Source organism: Clinocottus analis, unplaced genomic scaffold (assembly GCF_023055335.1).
Source record: "Clinocottus analis isolate CAN_PGR_092001 unplaced genomic scaffold, fCliAna1.0.p SCAF_7, whole genome shotgun sequence".
NCBI classification, from domain to species: domain Eukaryota; kingdom Metazoa; phylum Chordata; class Actinopteri; order Perciformes; family Cottidae; genus Clinocottus; species Clinocottus analis.
This window is the reverse complement of record NW_027176229.1, coordinates 18,961,354-18,981,102: the sequence shown is the minus strand read 5'-3', so window position 1 is coordinate 18,981,102 and position 19,749 is coordinate 18,961,354. Positions and strand designations below refer to the sequence as shown.

Sequence of the window (19,749 nt, the reverse complement as noted above, 5' to 3'; positions counted from 1 at the left end):
CCAAACTAAATACAAGCCGAGGACCTCAGCTTGCTCCCACATGCACAATTAGGAAATGACATCTTTACAAGCGATTAAATCGTCCAATAATCTTGAATTGTAATACTGATGTTGCTGTTTGAACACCTGGAAAAGCAGCACACGTGTGAGGCTTTGTTGCTGGCGAGAGATGATCCAATTCCTCTGGATTCAGGAACATAAATTACAATATCTTGGTATGGTATCCGGGTATTGAGCATAAATACAATAAAAACAAAAGAAAAACTCAAAATGAAGTTCAACTAGTTCAATCCAAACTCTTCCTGACTGAACCAGCCAACACAACAGTTCAGTTGCAGCGACTATCTCTGAGAAGAAAGATAACAGTAATTGTAAAAGTTGGGAAATTCTACTTCATTGTGACTTTTTGGCAATTAAATTTAGAAAATAAAATCTAAATGAAATGCTGATTGCTTTGCTGCAGAACTTTGAAATATGCCAACATTTGTGTGACTTTATTCATATTGAATGCATTTGATGAAAAACTCATCACAAAAAAAAACAACTGTATGTGTTATTTTTTTTTTTTCGGCGGCTGTTTCTCAGGGCAAAGTGTGACTTTCAGCACAGCACGGGTGAAGCAAGACTCATCTGAGGAGTTTCTGTCTCTTCTATGTTTAGAATTACATCCCCTCCCCCGTCAATCCGCACTTAAAAGAACAAAGAACATTCTGAATCCTGAGCGTAATACGTCTCTTGTACCTTTGCCGAGTCGACATGTTCAGAACATGACTTAAGTTGAAGACCCGTGAGAGTTCAATGTGTGTAATAGAAATATGAGCTACGAGTTAAATCGGGAAGAAAAAGAAAAAAAGATATTCAAATTGTACAGAATCCCCCGTAGGGGCCGCGCTGGCACCGGGTTCTGTACTCACTTCGGTGAGCTCGTGGACGTCGGCTCAATTCCACAAAAAAGGGAGCAAATTAAAAGATGGAAATGCAAATTATTCCCTCACTTAGCTGCGCTTTGGAGTGTGCTCGCCATGCAAATATCAGCTGTGAAAGAGGGTCGTGCAAAACAGAGAAATAATATTTGTGCATATGCCTGTATATCTGCATGTGTGTGTGTGTGTGTGTGTGCCTGTGTGTGTGTGTGTCATTTCACCCTCCCTCTCCTATGGGAGATGGTGCTGTTTATGATGTGTAGCCCGTGTGAACAAAAAGAAGAGGAAGGAGTGCTTCGATGGCCCTTTGCACATCATTGAAATGAATTGGAAAAGGCATCTTCAGAAATCCGTTTTTCCAGAAGTCTACCAGCTCTCGGTTGCTCTCCTCCTTTCCTTCCCTCGTTGGCTTTGACATTTTGCTTGTAAAACGGAAAAGAACATATGGAGGCAGACAGCAGCATCCTGTAGCCAGACAACCACACTTACTCAACCTCTCACCTTAACACACACACACACACACACACGGTCAGTGTTTGGAGCCATAAGACAACACAAACTGCTCCTCTCGCAGTCTTTTGGGTGTTGCGTTGGGTTTGGTCTGTATTCAAATGTAATTTATGAAAATAAATGATATTCTCTATTTTTTTGTGCGAACCCTGTTCGCAACAATGGTCTGAATAAATGTGTGTAAATGGTGGATAGAAAAGAGGCAGAGATCCGATGAATTGCACGAGGAAACTTCAGAGAAAAAAGTCCTCTCAGTCTATTTGGGTCTTCAAGAGAGATTCCAGAAGGAGGAATAACAAACAGTTGCTCTGCAGCGTAAAATGAATGAGTCTCTTAAATAACTGTAAATGTAGATTTTTGTGCGCTCAACTCCATTCCACTGGCTTACAAAATGCCCTGTGCACAAAATGATTCCTTACAAGTTTACTCAATTTCAGATCTAAATAAATACACATAAATATACCATTTGACAAAATGATTATCTGCTTTAAATCACCCATGCTATTTTAAACTCACTCTAAATGTGCGCTTATGTGGCCGCCCTTCAGAGACCCAGACTCTGACCAACTTGCTGCATCATCGCTTGTAAACACCCATTAAAACCGACTGCTTTTTGGCCCTGCAGAGCGTTTTCTTATTCCCTGGATTGAATTGGAAGGAAAGTGGGGGGGGGGGGGCAACCAATGAAGTTCAAGACTGCACCGGGCCGAGTGTGGAGACCGCCGATAAACCCCCGGCCTTTTTACTGTGTGTGTCTGCATCTGCATGTGTGTATGCCTTAGTGTGGTAACTTCCTAATGCCCTCCCGGGAATAGCTGGGGTAATAGTACTGCTCCGACTCTGTGTGTGTGTGTGTGTGTGTGTGTGTGTGTGTACGTGTGTGTGTGCATAGCATATGCAGAAATTGCTTGACATTGGACTTATTACAGAAACACTCATTTCTCCTCTTTTCTTCGAGCCTCATCAGCACTTTTGCCTCCTTTCCACACATGAAAGGAACACACAAACGATGAAGTCAGCTGGATTTTCTTTGAGTTTATTTACAGGCTGTGTTTCCCTGCTCGCCTCCTATATATGAATCAATACAATCTGTGTATAGTTTAAAGGCTACAAGGAGTCGAGGCCCTCCGTGTGCGAGTGGGTTTGCGTTCCTGTGGCATTGCTGTTCGTGCGCATTTCACGACGGTAAACACTCTCTGCGGAAAGAGAGAACATTTCACACACCGGTGTGCAGCCATGAAGGCTGGAGGTTGTTTCAAAAGTGTCGTTGAATGAAAGTATGGATTTCATTTCCTTCCCGGCAGAAACGTTTAAGTTGCTGCCCGTTCCGGAAGGCACGAGTTCACACATTGGGTTCTAACTCCTCAAAGCTCCTCTTCGCAGAACGATGTCCAAAACAAACCCCCCAAAAAAAGCGAATAAATGAGACAAATTGTGTTGTGGGTGTCCGAAATCTACAGTAACTATGACATCTTCCTGATGAAACGAAACCCCTTTACAGCCGCAATACAGCCTGGGCTAATCTAATCTCGCCCGAAACACGGCCGGCAGCTCCGGACCTGTCGTCTCGTGGTGGGTGACCGCATGCAGGCCGTGTCTCGTTCCGTCAAACCAATACGAGCGTGGCACGGCCGCCTCTCCGAGCGCAACTCGTGACAGACGGCGCTCTCGGCAATCTGCACACGTAGTCCAGGTCCGTGTGGACGTGTGTACTCCCAAGCTCTCTCTCGCGTTGATAGTGATTGCGTTTGAGTCGCTCGTATTCAATTTTGAACACTGTCATTGTCAATATTTCACATCTCGCAACCCACATGCCCCCCCCCCCTCCTCTATGTGTCACTCCTCTCAAACGTCTCGCTCTTCTTCCCTCCCCCTTTTCTCAAGTTCATGCTCACTGTACCAATTTCCTCTTAATTCCACGAACATACTGCATGCATACGCCACATTTTGTGAGTCTGCAAGTTGATGTGTGTTCGTTTCTTCTTCTTTTTTTTTTTTCAACAGAGGTCATGGGCAGATGAGGAAAAAATCTTCATCAGAAAGTTTTTTTGTTTTTTCTCCCCCTAGTCATGAATTATTTAAAGAGGGTATTGCCATGTAAGATCCTAAGTTTAAGGATCCATTAAAAGGTTTTTACTCTTTTACTTGACACATTTTGTTTTCAACACAGACGGAACACATTTGCAGAAATGAAAAATAACACTCAACAAAAAAGGATCTGGTTTGCTCTGTCTTCTCAAGAGCACGATACATCCTGAGAAACACTCCGGTGCTCTTATCTCGCGTTATCGTTGACGTGTAAACATCCTCCACTCCTCCCTCTTCTCACGACATTACTCCTCTTAACTTCTTATTCAGTTCCGTATCACACATTACAGTCACCATTTTCAACCATCCGTCTTGTGAGGGTGCCTCTGTCGTGTGCCATCTCTTCGTAATAGCCCTTTCACTCGCTGCTCGCAGACTTTTCTGCAGATACCTACCCCCTAAGTTGTAGGATCCATGAATAGGTTTTCTTTGGAAAGTGTGGCAAAGCTTTGATGAGCGGGAGACTGTTTTGTTCGTTCCGTGTTTACAAGCAGAACACGTTTCTTTCTTTCTTTTTTATTTTTGCAGCCATTGTTCTTCGTCTCTTTGTCCTCGCCCGGGCTGCCCGTCAATCTCTTTTCTTTCTTTTTTTTTCTCATTATTACGCTGAGCCACTTGATGAGAGCAGATTTTGAATTATCAGCATTCAAAAATATATATTGATTATGGAAACTCTGCGAAACAGCACGGACAGCGATTAATGCTCCATTTGGCAAACAGTGAGCCGTGTTTCTGTTTTTTTCTTCTTCTTGTAATTGCATTTTATGTTTGATTAGAGAAGTGGAGCTCATCATGAGAGAACAGAGAGGGGGTTGCTCTCTCTGCTGCTCTCGTTGTAACATTTAAATGTTCTCCTCCTCTAAACCATACTCTCCATGCAATATGTCACATCTCTGGCCCTCCTCTTCCCATAGAGGCGACGCATCGCTTTAAATGCACACACACTCCGTCACAGTGTACGGTGCACACATACAACCGCACGCAATCTTTCTACTTTTTGGACGCAAGACAATCGCTAGCGTCCACTGAAGTCAATTTCTGCTTTTTCTTCCCGTTCCTTGGAATTGTTTTTCAAAACGTCGCCTACTACTAATAACAAAGACAGTTAAGAACTTGCTTTTGTACAAAACTCCTAAAAGTTAAGTGTAATGTTCACTCAAAACTCGACGTGTGCAGTGATCGGCTCAAAGTCCTCGCACACGCCGACAGTTCGATCTTGCTTGCTCAGCACTAAAGTAAACTCTGCGAGCGGCCTGCCGGCTAAGCAGTGTCTGCGTGGCGGAGCGGTGCAGCAGTGTGTGTACCGGGAGTTCAATTATCTGTTAGTTGTTAGTCACACAGGCCGCTCAAAGCAACAAAAGTGAGCCGTGGAGCCGTGGTCGAGGGGTTCTCAGCGGCGTGTTCTTGGGGGCGTCACTAGCTGTTAGCCCAACACAACGAACAAAGAAGCAAACAGGGGTAGGGGAGGGGCTGGTTAAAGTAGTGAGAGAGGAGTCAGCAGGCGGTCAATGGCTGTATAAAAAAAAAAACAGCTTATGAAAGATGTTGTGAAGAAGTCTGAATCACCGCAACCAAGATTCTGCCGAAACCAGGCACAGTCTGAGATTGGCCGTGGACAAACACAGTGGTGCACACACTCACGCACACACACACACGCACACACACACACACACACGCACACCCGGCCGATGGCATGATCGTCCCGGCGGAGATGAAAAAAGAGAGAAACCTCTTCAATCTTTTTTTCTCAAACCCCTCGAAAAATAAAGACTGGCAGCACTGATGTGGCAAATATAGGAGCCGGATGTTCATCTGCACTGTGCACCGTGACGACAAGAAACCCATTCAGACACTTTGACAAATACATGTAATAAACACATGTTCCGATGTGGATGAATGGAGACTGTTGCACTGACATTTATCACGGGATCACATTCAGACTGTGAAGTGATTTGAATCCTTGTTTTTCAATTGACAATGTGACCCATTAATGCTCACTTAACACACAGCAGTATGTCATCACGTGTCCTGGCTGCATTGTTCGTTGCCCTCCGCATACACCTCTCTGAATCACTTGTCCTCTTTCTAACCTGCAGTATATTTAAAGCGACATAACAGCAGCGTTATTGATGGTTCGGACACTGTGAAAGTTCAAAACTAGTCTGTCTTCCTTCAACATTCTCTTGTCATTACACAGTTGTGCTTCAGCAGCCACTTTAGAGACTGACTGAGCGCTAACAAGGTGTGCAGCACTTTGTTCTCCCGCTGTTTTAGCTCTTTTGATGGACCTGTCCTGCGTTCCTCCAGTTCTCTTTCTTATTCCAGCTGGCTGAAATGTTTTGAGGCTTTGTGTGTGAGTCTCTCTCTCTCTGTGTGTGTGTGTGTGTTGCCATGTCAACTTAAATGATCACATTTATCTTGCAATTATCCGGATTCACTCAAGGTAACGGAGGAAATTCAAGACTCCATGTATTGATATGCCTTTTGTGGATGAACAAAAGGAACCAGCAGAGCGATTCTTCATCTGTTGTCTTTCGCCCGTCGAAGGTTGCGTCGTCCCTCCGTGTCTTATCGATCCGGAATCAGCGTGGGTCTCATCCATTATGTGGAGTTTTAATATACATTAAATACTTAGTCTGTTTTCCGGCAGTCCCTGCATGTGACCCACCCTAAAGAATTGAACGTGAATTCAAATTCTGGGAAAAGTTACTGTGCAAAAACACACATCAAGAAGCAATTAAATCCAGTGTTTATTCCAGCTGTACTCTGCTCAAAGCCTGACCTTTCAAGCACATTCACTGGGAAATAAACAAAACACTGGGTCTGAGGCCGTTTACAACAGAGGGCCCAAAATAAATATGCTTGTATTACAATCAAACCACCCTCCTCATTACTGTCCCTGCTAGCTGCATCTTTTCAGACTCCCTCGTGGAAGAATGTGGGAAGAACACGTTTGCAGTGTGCTCCAGAGCCGCTGTGCCAGATATATATTTTATGGGAGCTTCTGCCAACATCACAACAACAATCGGAGCGTTTTAATCTAAAGACTTGCGTGTGTCTCCACGCTGTATCCCGTTCTCGCTCTCTTTGCGGCTCCAAGCTGACCGTGACATTTACTGTCGCAGAACAGCGGGAGACAATTTGTCCTGGCAACGTAACTGGCATGATTAAACATGTAATGCCCTGTAGAGAGAGAGAGAGGGAGAGAGAGAGAGAGGAAACCGAATAAAGTGAGTGGGAGAGCTAACAGCATGGGAGAGTCAACACATACATTACACCCTCACATGTATCAGGCGAGCACGGTTGGTATTTTGAAGCGCATAATTTAGCTGGTGGATGCGGAAGGTAATTAAAGTTAAAGGCCAAAATGGCTCTCTTATGACATGAATCCAAACACAGGCGAGAGGCACATTTCCATTTTTTTTTTCTCCAAATGCTTAACGTGCCTCTTCCTACACAGACTTGAATAATCACTTTGCGATGCATGCGATCAATATTCCTAAATCAACAAAGATCTCCTCACTCCGTGGATGTGAAAGAGGTCGCTCGGATGCATCGAGAAGGATCACGCCAACCCCGCTGGAGCTGTAGGAGTCTTTTTAATAGAAGCTGAGCACCGGCCAGCGAAAGGCGTGCGACAGTACGCGATCCTAATCAACTAAATTACTAATTTATCAAATATCGGGTCCTTAAAACCAAAATAATCCATCTAAATATTTGTTTTTCAGTTAAAAAAAAGAGAAAATCTACGAAAAAGCCCTTTCGTACTTCTACTAACCAGTGTGTACTTAGTTTCCACCACTGCAGGAGGGCGGGGCTAAGGTGAATATATGGACAGGTGGATGGAGGGCAAAAGGGAAAAGCTGGGATGTGGCAGAATTCGTAACAGCTGGACTCCTGTGAGCAGTAAGAAAGTAACAAAGCAGGGGACAGGGAGGGCAATTGAGCTCACTTGGAATGGAGAGAATAAGAAGAAAAAGGAAGCAAATGCGACAGACACAAGTGAGCACATAGCGGCAGGAAAGAGCCCCCCCCCAAAAAAAAGAGAAAGGCATTTAATGGAACTGCTGGGAGACGGTCTCTTTTCACAGTGGCACATCTCTGGAGCCAGAACGAGACTGTGAGAGGGCAGAAAGAAGAAAAGCGGGAGGATAGATGGAAAGATGGCGGGGAGCGGTCAGGAGGGATGGGCGTCCTAAAGTTGGGTCCACTTCACAGCGGCACAACACAGTCGTTAGAGAGAGGGATAATGGATTAGAGGGAGGCATGAAGAGAGGGAGGAAAAGAGGAGAAAAGGAAAGCAGGAGAATGATAACGCTGGGTTCCCAGCAGCACGGCACAGCAGCAGCAGAGATAATGATAGAGGGAGAGATGCGTAGAGGAGAGAGAGAGGGAGAGAGAGAAAGAAAGAGAAAGAGAGAGCGAGAGAGGGAATGGGGAGTGCTGAATGTGAACGCAACTCGCAGTGCGAAACATCGGCCGTAAGCCAAAAGAATCGGGGATCGGAGAGAACTAAGGGATGAAGGGATGAAAGACAAAAGGACGGAGGAAGGAAACAGAGAAACAATTGTTTTTTATTTCTATTTGGCGCCACAACTAGGCTGTGAAAAGAACACACAGTCGATCTCTCTCTCCGACACGCACAGTCAGACTCCCTCACACCGACAGATACACGCCCGGCAGGAGGGTGGAGGGGTGGTGGGGGAGGAAGAGAGGGAGGAAGGGGGCAGTTGGAGAATGAAAGAGGTGCAGAGTATGAGAGGAATTAGAAAAAGAGAGCGATTTTTAGTGCAGCAGATGGAAAGATGAAAGTGTTGATCATGGCCTGTGGCCCTGATTCTGATGTGTTGGTGTGTTTGTTCACATTTGTTGTTGTTGTGCTGTGTGTGTGCGACGGCGTGTGCATTTCCCACAAAGTTAGCTCTAATTGAGAGACAGCGGCCTCACGCTGGCACCGGGGCTGCACGCTAAGTTAACATGCGTATACGCGCACACGCCCCACAAAAACACAGTGGGCCTCTCCACAGCGTCTTTCTTCAACCCCCCCTCCCTCACCCCCCCGTCCTCCCCCACTGGTCGGGACAGTCATTAGGGAGGAACACCAGAAAGCGAGAGAGAGAGAGAGAGAGAGAGACGGTGAGAGCGTCTGGGAAAAGATTCGCAGAAAGACACATATGCGGTGTGACAAGCAGAGTTTTGCTTTTGACTGTTCTACTTTGGCTCAAGTGCTGCTGACAAAACCTGGGAGCGAGGACAGGGCCGGGAGGAAGCGAGGCGACGGCGAGACGGATAGGGGGAGACAGGGGAGGTATCGAAACAGGAAGCGGGACGGGGGTAAAGTGTTCCCTCTCAAACGCGTACTTTTCCTCGCTCCTCGAGAAGTCCGACTTGCACGAGCGTCGCTCTCGCCCGCCTACACGGGTTACACGTCAGCAGATGTGCCTCCTGTGACTCGCCGGCTCCTGTCGCCTGCCTGCACATTTCAATTACAGCAGAGTTCACAGTCCATTTGATAACCGTGTCCACTTTAGCTTTCTTCTCTCTCTCTCTCTCTCTCTCTCAAAGTACAGCTTTGCAGACACAAAAAAAAAGAGACAGACAAAAAGAGTTCGGTGGTTGTTGCAGTTTTTTTTTTTTTAAAAATCTGTCGTCGATGCTCTCTGGCTGTGGAACACACTCCTCCAACAACAGCACCTCAGATAAAACGGGTCCAGAAAACCTCTCGACAGCCTCGTCTTTGAACCGCTGAATGATCGCTCCACTGCTTCTCCTTCCACCGCTTGTCTTCCTGGTGTTAATCCTTCTGTCCTTCTTAAAATGAGGTTTCTTTGTCGCATTCTGTGGTTTGATACAAGCACAAATAATTGCTTCCTTACTGAATTAAGTTGAACTATTGCCAAAAAATGATCTGGGTGACTCAAACGCGGCAACGTATGGTCAATTTAAATTGGCCTTTTGTCTTATTTTGTCTCCAATATCCGTGAAAAAAATGAAAAAGAAGACATTTAATCCACTTCACAGGCTATAATTTCAGGAGCATTATGATCTTTGATGATGAATAACACTTTGATTCCACGAAGGTGTTTATCACGCAAACAGATTTGTGTCTTCTTGTTGTTGCGTTCAAGCACATCCTTCTTTTCCTGCTGGTGTGCTATCATCCGCCGCACCAGATGAAGTCAGCACTTCTGCTCAGCTTGTTGAAACTTCTGTCTGAGGTACCGCAACTTCCCTCAGACACTTTTCTACAACTCCAATCCAAACTGCTGCAGGCATACTTGTTTTCTGTCCTCCTGAATTCTTGCATGTCCCTCTCCCTCCCCCGACTGCCTGTGGGGGCTCATTTCAAAATCCAAAACCTGGTGTCCGAGACTGCAAATGAGTGCATATCCACCTCCCTCCAGGCCATGGTCTGTCCAGGCTCTGCATACCAGCCAGTCAATGCCATGCACTTTGCTAATGTTGCCTGCTTGGCTCCCCTAATAATGTGACCTGGTAATCACTCATCCCCAGCCTTGACTCTTCTTGCTTCTGGCTCTGAAATATATTGAAATGACCTTCCCACCTCAGCCAGGGCCAGAGAGTAGCACAACTCAAGCTGAAAATTAATCTCCCTCACACCCTCTTTAAATCATATCCGCACAGCTGCCTGGACTTTAGTCTTCAGCTGTTATTTAACTTCATCTGCAAATTATTTCCAACAATAACCCTGCAATCATATCTGTGTTCACCGCCGAAAGACCCAAATCACATTTGGGTTGGCGCAACCGCGATGTAGTCTGCTTTCAAAAGGAGACAGGTGGATTGCAGCCAAATCCAGAATGACGGGCAGATGTGTCCTTCTCATTGGACACCCCCACAGTTAAAGTTGTGTGCTTGTTTTCCACACAGCAGGAACAGCAACCTGTGTGCAACCTAAAAATGCAAAACTGGATTTTACTTATACTTATTATTTTTGGATCAAAGACCTTTCAGTAAAGTGTTCTCCCACAATATTGTTCATTGCTCTTAAGTACATACAGCCTTGTTCTGATTAAGTGTACTGTATATATCCAAATTATATATTGTATTATACGCTTCATCTGATGTTTGCATCGTGTACATTTCTCCAGTTCTGCTTCTTTTCTTTGAACGATTGGAGGAAAACAATCAAAACCTTTGGCCCATATTAATATTGTCTCAAAAGCACTAAACTGAGGTTATTAAATGTGCATGTGGCAGTAGTGACTTCCAATCTATTTTTCGGTGTTCCTGCTGCACATCTTTCAGCTAACCCTCAAAACAACTGATACATTTCCGTCTGTCAAAGTTGCTCTTTGAGGTTTTCTTTTGTTTGAGGAGATACAGCATTAATGTTGAATAATGAAACCAAATCACAGGACTTCTATACAGCCTTTGATGTAGCAGTTAACAAAGCAGCATTTGTCAGATGCACTCCCATTGTGTCTCCCTCACCCCTCTCTCTCCCTCGCTTGTCTTTCTCACTCTCCTTGAGACCAATTAGACGTAGTTTATGGCGTATATATTCCCCCCACTGTTCCCATTCCCTCGTTTGCTTCCTCTTTGTGTCTCTCCCTCTATTGGCTCTTGTGCGTGCAACCGCACACGCGGCAGACGTGAATGTGACGGGGTCACGGTGACCTTGACCTTTGACCTCCAAAGTCCTGGTCCAGCCCGGTTGGACGTTTGTGTTGAATTCCCCACACGCCGTGTCTGTTGCGTGCCGTTCACGAGAATGGGACTGAAGGATGGACAGACAACCCCAAGAACATGCCTCAAGGACATGCCAAGAAGACGGAGCGATGACTAGAGAATACAAGAAGAGAAGGGGCGAAAGGACGAGAAACAGGATATAAAAGGGGGAACCATTTTAATATAAGAAAGTGGAGAGCAAGAAATGGTCAAATGAGAATGGAGGAATAATTAAAAAAAAAAAAGAAGGTTTAAGGGCAAACGGCGCAAACCCCCCTCTTTGCCCCTCTGTCCTCCTCTCACAGTCAAAGTGACAGAGCCAAATGCAGCGAAATTCTGGCCTCATGTTAAACTTTTCACTCCCAACAGTCATCTCCAGCTCCTTCCTGCTGCGTGTGTGTGTGTGTGTGTGTGTGTGTGTGTGTGTGTGTGTGTGTGTGTGTGTGTGTGTGTGTGTGTGTCATCTGAATCAATGTTCCCTAAAGGTAATAAATCAGGGTGAAGCACAATGGTCTGGAACTCAAGCGAGCTGCTGCATGACTAGTCACATATATGCATGACTGTGTGTTTCTAAGTTTTTAAGCAACTGACTTTATCAACTTTTTAAAACATTTTTTAATGAATGCTAATTTGCCATTCAAGATATACTTTCATTATAAGATGAATATAATGAGTTCACGCGGAGAGAAGAACTCGGCTTTCACGAGCAGGTTGCTGCGACGTAAGCGAACCCCATTCCTCACGACTTTTAAACGAGTGAAGGTCAGCCCACTTGGCCCTGCGGCAGGCGGGAGTTCATGCTCAGTTAATTCTCTGAGAGATATTTCGGGCTCGCCAAATCAGAAAAAGGATTTACCGGTGGCCGAAGCACAAAGCTCCTCTCGCATGAACACGAAGCACCTGATGCCGCGCACAAACACTCGGACACACACACTCTTAAAGAAAGCGACGTCTTCTCCCTCTCCTCTCCAACGACGCCATGACTGAAATGTTAATTACGGCTAAAAAGAAGAAGAAAAAAAACGTTGTGAATATCAAACAGCAATTAGCATGTCGTTGTGGTGGTGGTCATCATCATCATCATCATCATCATCATCATCATCATCATCATTACCCCTTGCTGCAGCACAAGATGGAGGATTATTTACCAAACGGTTGAATGTTCATCATTTGCTTATCCAGGCAGTGAAATGTTTCACAGGAAGCTTTAAAAATAAAGAAAAATACCCCCCTAAATGTTGCACAACCAATTCATCCTAAAAAAAAAAAGACTTCCTGGCACCTGATAGTGAGAGCACACTGTGCTCGTTGCAAAATAGCAGTAATTTGTTTTACTACGCATCCACAAACCACCCACACAGACCTAAAATGAGCCAATGAATAAGACAATATTTAGTGTCTCTGTCATTCTAAATACTCAATGAAACACACAAACCGGTTGGAAAACAGACAAAATGCACATTTGTGTGATCTTATTTTTTCCCCTGCTCCCCATCGCCCTCTCCCCTCCCCGTCATGGCTCTGTTCCTGCACTGATGCAATTTAAATCCTTCCCTTGGTGTCAATTGTCTGATCCCACACCTGAGCACGGCCTGGCAGATTCTGGAAAATCTTTTGGGTAGAAAACCCAGGATGAGGTCATTATCCCCTCATTAATCCGTGTGGAACAAAAGCCCTCCACCCCCTTTGTTCTCATTTGAATATTGTGCTCAAACAAGAAAAGGTCAATCCACACTTATGACACCCAAAGGACAGCTATTATCAGATGTTTGACATTAGATTGCTTCAGCAATAACACTTTTTTCGTCTACGCCTCCCCTCCTTCCCATTATCTCTCCGTCTTTTACCTTTGAGATGGACCCTGTCGCTGAAGTTCATATCCCCACGGCAAAATATTAAACAACAACCCTCGTGTGCACCTTCTGGTTGCCAGCTGGGGTGAGACTCGTAAACTACAAAATAATATACAAATAAATCCGAGAAGCACTGAATTATAGGAATTGACTTCCTCCATTAAAAGGCTAGAACAGAATAAACAGCTTGAACAGGGCGCCCGCCAGCGGGTAAAAGCCAACCACAGATTCACTCTGGAGCTTTGTCCACTTGCTGATTAGCTTTTTCGGCACTGTGCGGTAGCTTCCACTTGTGTGTGTGCTTACAATCTGCCGTTTTTATAGAGGTTGATGGATAGAGGTCACACGTGATGATTGAGAGGTATTTTTCGTTCCTACATTGTGTATTAGGATGCTACTCATTCAGCCTTTGCTTGTCTTCTCACATAGGTAATCACAAAGTAAACACAATTACTTGGAACTCTTTTTCCTGAACTACTATCTTGTTTCGCCACACGTGTTGTTGGGAAAACACAATTGCAGCGTGAATTATGTTCACCGGTCAACATTTCATGTCCCATTTCTCCCCTTACCTTGTTGCACAAAGGAGCCGTACACGAACCACATGGAGTTGTACAGCGTTGTCGAGGACACGGAGCCCATGGGGAGCCGGGGCGGGTTGAGCCAGTTGAGCAAGTACACCAGGATGCCGACGAGGAGCACGGTGCCCGCGATGCACGCCCACAGCGACAGGTCAAAGGGCGCCAGGCAGGCGAACATGTCGATGGTGCGCTCGGCCTTGCGTAGAAGGACGCCCACAGAGTAATCCATGTAGCGCGTGGTGAAGTCCACCACGCTCTCTCGCTCCGACGTGATGGTCAGGGCGGACAGTCCCACGTCGGCTCGCTGCGAGAACAGAGGAGTTTCAAGTGTCAACACTGTGAACATGTGTAGGTGAGGATCGTTACGATATGCACTACGCAATATGGAGGTATATAGAGAGCGGAGATTGTGCAATTTGGTCTGTCAAACATGGGTGTGTATCTTGTAAGTGAATTTAAAAGGTGAATTTAAGAAATTATATAAAATCGATAAAATGCCCTCAGGAGACAGGGGGTTAAGTTCTGCCTCTGTTTCTTCCCATTACCCCAAAAGATAGACGCATGCACAAAGTGCAAGGACATTTCACTGTTATCTACGAAACATCTGAGCTGGTGATCAATGAACCAAATTACTTTCTTTTTTTTCAGGAAAATAGGTTTTGTCAACTAATTTTTTGGTTTTTCTTTGATAGTAAATGCAAAAACGTGTTATTATGTCCCATTTTAGAATTCAGAATAAGTGGTCATTTCACACCTGCGTACAGAGAAGCGCTTGGGAGATAAAGAAAACGTAGCAAACGCTGTCTGCACTCGGTTCACTGCATTTATTCACTGACCAAAACTTGACTCTCAGGAAGTTTTTGTGATTGTGTAACCGTTAAAATAAATCAAGTGTACGCATTGATGGGTAATGATGTTGCGAAAGCTCAACTCTGTCCAATGTGAACACGGTAATGACCATGTTGATGCTTTTATTCAATTAAGCAATGGGAAATTGGTTAATTCAATAATTTCACCTTACAGGGGCTAACAATGATTTTTCAAAGTATGTTAAACTTGCATTATACAACATTCAGAGCCGTTCGTGCTTTTAGCGCATGTTTGTGTAGGTTAGCATCTTGCTAACGCAAATAAATCAACTTCCATCTTCACAGGAAGTTCGGGTTAGGTATCGGCGCATTATACAACATTCAGAGCCGTTCATGCTTTTAGCGCATGTTTGTGTAGGTTAGCATCTCGCTAACGCAAATAAATCAACGTCCATCTTCACAGGAAGTTCGGGTTAGCTAAAGAGCACGGCTCACGGTAACGCGACTAGCTAACAACTCACGTTACTACGTTCACTTTACTTTTAGTTTGGCACAGGACATGTCCTGTTTGACCTCCACTCACATCCACCCGTTACACTGAAAAATGTCAACTTTACGTCGTCGCCCGAGAACTTTTAAATCTTGTGTGTTGCTTTTGTAGTGAATGGATATTGAAGATAAAACTAGAGTCAGAAAGTAAAGGGTTAGCCAGAAAAAACTCGCGTATGGATACTTGTTTAATATTTCTCTGTTTTTGCCGCTGTGCTGTGCACATGTATGTAGAGACTGTCTCTTAAGCCCCATTTTATACCCAGCACGGACTCCACATCTTTAGACGCGCTTGTTAATCGTGCATTGATTCAAAGCCTTTTCTCATCATTTGGAATGCTTTGAATTTTATGAGACAGCAAATGAGTGCTTTAATTATTTACATGTGAAGACTTTCATTTGAAAAAAAAAAGAAAAACTGTCTGTAAATATGTCTGCCAAGAAAAATAGGCTGAGCTCAGCTTAAATGCAGAAACAATAAAGGCTAATTAAAATGTTTCCAGTCCCCAGTGTTTGGCTACCAGCTGTAGACATCTGCTTGTAACACAACAAGGATTTAAGATGCTGTTGTGAGTGTGCACAATCGTGTTCAAACATTAGTAGCAACTATGAGTATTTATATTATATATATACTCAAAATATACTATTCTATATAAATATATTATAGAGATTATATTATGAACTTGTTCAATAATGAGATTTTATTTACTAGAAACAACTGACTGCAACTAGTAAGGGTATTTTGCACACTCGCATGTTTACAATATTCATATCCCCACACCCACGCACACACACACACAATACAAGCACACGTTTCAATCCACTGTGGGCAAAAAAAATATATCAAATCTGCTAATTTCACAGTTGGGTGAGGAAACAATAAGCCTTTTTGCAGAGATTGTCCCTTAAACTGCATAAGAAGAACATTCGTAGAAGACCTGCAGGATGCCTTTTGGTCGAGGCAACACAAGGATGTGCATGCAAATAGGCGAGTGTGTGTTTGTGTTTATGAATAGAGATGAATTACATGGTGACTGCTGCGGTCAGTCAACATGACAATTCGAACTTCCAGAATGCACTCTGGGTAATAATTATCTGGTATAATTAGGTTTTTGGAGAGATAAACCTTGTTGCTGACAGATGGGGGAAACAAAATGTTCAGCTTATTTACAGCCGGTGCTTGTCTCTGCTCACATAAATATTCACACGCTCGTGTGCTTGAAGCGTTTCTCGATCATATTGTGAGTTGTTGCATTGTCGTACACAAGGTCAAAGGAAGGAGAACACAGTGTTGGGAAAAAAAAAAAACATATTGAAGTCTGACATACAGCAGGAGGGAAATAATGAAGGACAACATGTGAGAAAACATTGCTGAAAAAAAGAAAAGAAAAGAAACATCCTTGACCCACGGAGCACGAACCAAATACGTGGAAGCTTAGCGCGATTCCAGGGAAACATCAAAGGAGATTGCACAAACATAAACACAGTCGGTAATGGTAATTAAAGACCAGCTGGGTCTTTATTGTATGCAAATGTGGGAGGGTTGTTGGATGAGATCCCACTGCTGCCATTATAGTTATATATTTCCTATTGTTTGAGTAGTGGCTGAGAGTGAGATTAACCTGTGCTCTCTTAAAGATATCTCGGGACACAACAGCATTTTGGTTACACAATTTATCTTGCTGCTCGAGCCTTTATCGGCTTTAACTCTGTACTTTGCGAACATATTTCTTTAATGCTGACCCCGTCGTTGTCATCACTGTGCCGTCCTTGTTGCGTCCCATTTTAGCTGTTGATAAATTGTTTTTGATGGAAAAATGAATGTCGTTATTGTCAGGAAATGAGGTGAGCTCAAGTCTTATAGTTGGTGGTCCCCCCACTAGACAACGCTCACTGAATATTTAAGGGAAACAAGGCCCCAGGAGGGTGAGTGAAGGTCTGAGTACTTTCCATGTGTTTGCTTTGACTGTGTTTCTGTGGCAAAAATAAAACAAGCTTTGTCTTTTCTGCAGCAAAAATTAAGAAATGAGCAAGAAGGCAGCAACAATCTTGCATCTGCTAAGAGCTTTTTAACTTCACAGAGAGATATTGATCACCAGTCCTTGTTGATTGATTGCATATTAAAGATGAAAGATGAAAATCTGAATTAGGGTCATCACTCAGAATGGACACATCTGTAAAGTTCCTTTTTCTTTCATGCCTTTTCTCTGCTGCGTAATCTCTTTCTCGGGTGAACAGTCCTCGATTGAACTGAGGGATTTCAATACACATATCCAGTGTTTTGGCAAAAATATTGTCAAATATGCTGCTGCTTGGCAATGGCTAATAGAAAAGCCAAACTGACAGACAGACAAAAGACAACTTGAGAATAATAATCGGTGGAACAGAAGATTGATCCACTAATTTGTTCCGCAGCAGTGACATTTGTAAAGTCTGTGTGACCGGAGTCGAAGTCCATGTATTTGCATACACACACATGGCCAATAAAGCGGATTCTGATTCTGATTCTGAATGAACGGTATATCGGTGAGGGAAGTAATCTGTTTGCCATGGTGTCTAAGATAAGGTTAAAGTAATTATCATCCAGCTGTGCCAATCAAACCGCAGACCTCTCCATCAGCGTGAGATCTCCATTTTACAGCTCCGTCTCTGGAGGAACATCGCTGCCACTTTTCGACTCCTCGCTGACACGGTTCAAGTGTCTGCCAGAATTTCTGCATCAAACACTTGAAGACACCTGAAGCTAGTCAAATCATTAGAAAGCTGCACTGTTTTTTGTTTTTTTTTCTCTCCCACCAATAGGCAATATGACATCTCTGAGTGTCTAAATTTCTCGCTCCAATTTAAAGAAGTTAAAGTCAGCCCTACGGTAGCCTAACGCAATATTTGCTTTTGAAGTGACAGGATTTCTAGTGGGAGTGTTATGAGGGGACTCCAGACTGTGCAACCTGAAGGAAGCTATAGTCCTATTTAGCACAAGTGATGCCGATGGCATGTGTCTGCTCGCATGCCTTCTTCTCCTTCCTTGTGTATTCTTATAGTGACTGTGCATAAATAAGCAACAATCTCCCATTTCCATATCCTTTCCGCGGGCTAAATCCTCATTTATCCGATCCCGTGTTCCCTTCTCATTGTTTTCGAACGTTCAATCTTATGGCGAGTGTGTGTTGGTGCATGCGTGTGACTTATTTTCTCCTCACCTTGAAGACCAATTCGCCCATCATTCCGTTCCACTGACCATCAGGCTGCAAGCTGCCGTATTTGTGGTCGGGAGTGACGTAGATCTCGTATTTAAAGCCCAGGTAGCTGGAGAGAGCGTCCAGGACGTCAATGGAGAAGCCTTGGTACTTTTTCGGCTTTCCCAGAACATTCTCTGACACCATTACAAACGGCTCCTCCTGCAAAGCAAAGATCAATCAGTGTGTCAGCAAGTCGGTCAAGCAGCCAATCAATGCGCCAGTCATTCGAGCATTAAATCACCTAATTACTCAAGTGGCCATTACACCGCCGCAAACGCTCATCTCAAAGTTTGGTGGGGGGCGGTGGGGGTGTCTGTGAGAGCCGACATTATAAAGACAGTACGAAGCGATCACGTTCAACACATTCCTCTTCACTGGCGTGATTCTTTGTCTGTTTACAACCATCAGCACACGATGAAACAATATTAATGTTCAGTTCCCATTTTGGAGTTTACGTCTATAAAAACATCTTGGATGGTTGAACACATGTAGTATCACTAAAGAAATCAAAGCCTTTTAATGTTTTAAGACCTGTATGTTTTACATTGCTTTTACCTTTTCACTGACACATTGCTGCACTTGAAAGGACTTGAAAGCCCCAGACTCTCAATATGCATAACCATCCTATGTATTTGGGCGAACATGTGATTTGCCTCCCTTCTGACATGTGAAATGTCACAGCGGGGGTTAAATATGCATCACATCCAGCCTGCGTACTCTCGATCCCAGTACAATATGAGATACTAACAGCATGGGGACTCATTGAACACTGTTTCATGTCAGTTCACGACACTGTACACAACAATATTTGGAAAATTAATCCAAACTAAATACTATCGGTAGCAATATGAAAAAAAAAAAAGAATTCTGACCAGGAATAACTCTGCCTTCTGTTCTTGAGAAGGCAATCTGGAAATGTTCAAAAACAGATGCGACATGCTGTACTTTATATCTCAAAGTGTTAAAACTCTTAGCTCAGCGCTACCGTTGATATTTTATTTTAGATTACAGGAGAAACACAACATGTACCCTCTCTATCTTGTTTTGGCTGAGCTCCCAAAGTTCCATCCTCAGCTTTCTTTTTATTCACAGAGGGAACCACGCTTAATAATTTATTTAAATATAGCCTATTTAACATTTTCGAGTGAATTAAAATGTTGGAAATCAATAAGCGCGCCGCGCAATTCAGCAGATTTGTTTTTTATTGGGTCATTTTAAAATGCGCCCGGGACGGCTGAACCTCTTGTTTGTCAATATCGTCATGGCGTCTAAAGGGCAGCTTCCTGATGAGGTAAAATGACATCCAACGGCGCTGACATTTTAGGCAATTAAAGCAACACAGCACAAGGCGAAACAAGGGATTTCTCAACATAAAGAGCAACTTTTATTCACTGTACTTTGATTGAGTGCTTCACACAGGAGTTTTCTCTCTTTCTTCTCCCTCGCCCCTCTTCTTCTCCCTTCTTTAATACATCCCTATTGATGAGTAAAACGTTTCAGGTCAA

General features: G+C 43.9%; 1 protein-coding gene across 5 annotated transcripts in view; it reads right to left on the bottom strand.

Annotated features, from left to right (window-relative positions):
* Positions 1-19,749, bottom strand: part of grid2 (glutamate receptor, ionotropic, delta 2) — a 398,219-nt gene that overhangs the window by 74,476 nt on the left and 303,994 nt on the right. For all 5 annotated transcript variants that reach the window (XR_011080199.1, XR_011080200.1, XR_011080201.1 and 2 more), the window contains exons 10-11: positions 18,206-18,403; positions 13,639-13,951 (exon numbers count right to left, since the gene is read on the bottom strand). Coding sequence is in view for 2 of the 5 variants with exons in the window: in XM_068604768.1 (XP_068460869.1) it covers positions 13,639-13,951; positions 18,206-18,403 (511 nt within the window). In the remaining 3 variants the exon portion in view is untranslated. The remainder of the gene's footprint in view (positions 1-13,638; positions 13,952-18,205; positions 18,404-19,749) is intronic.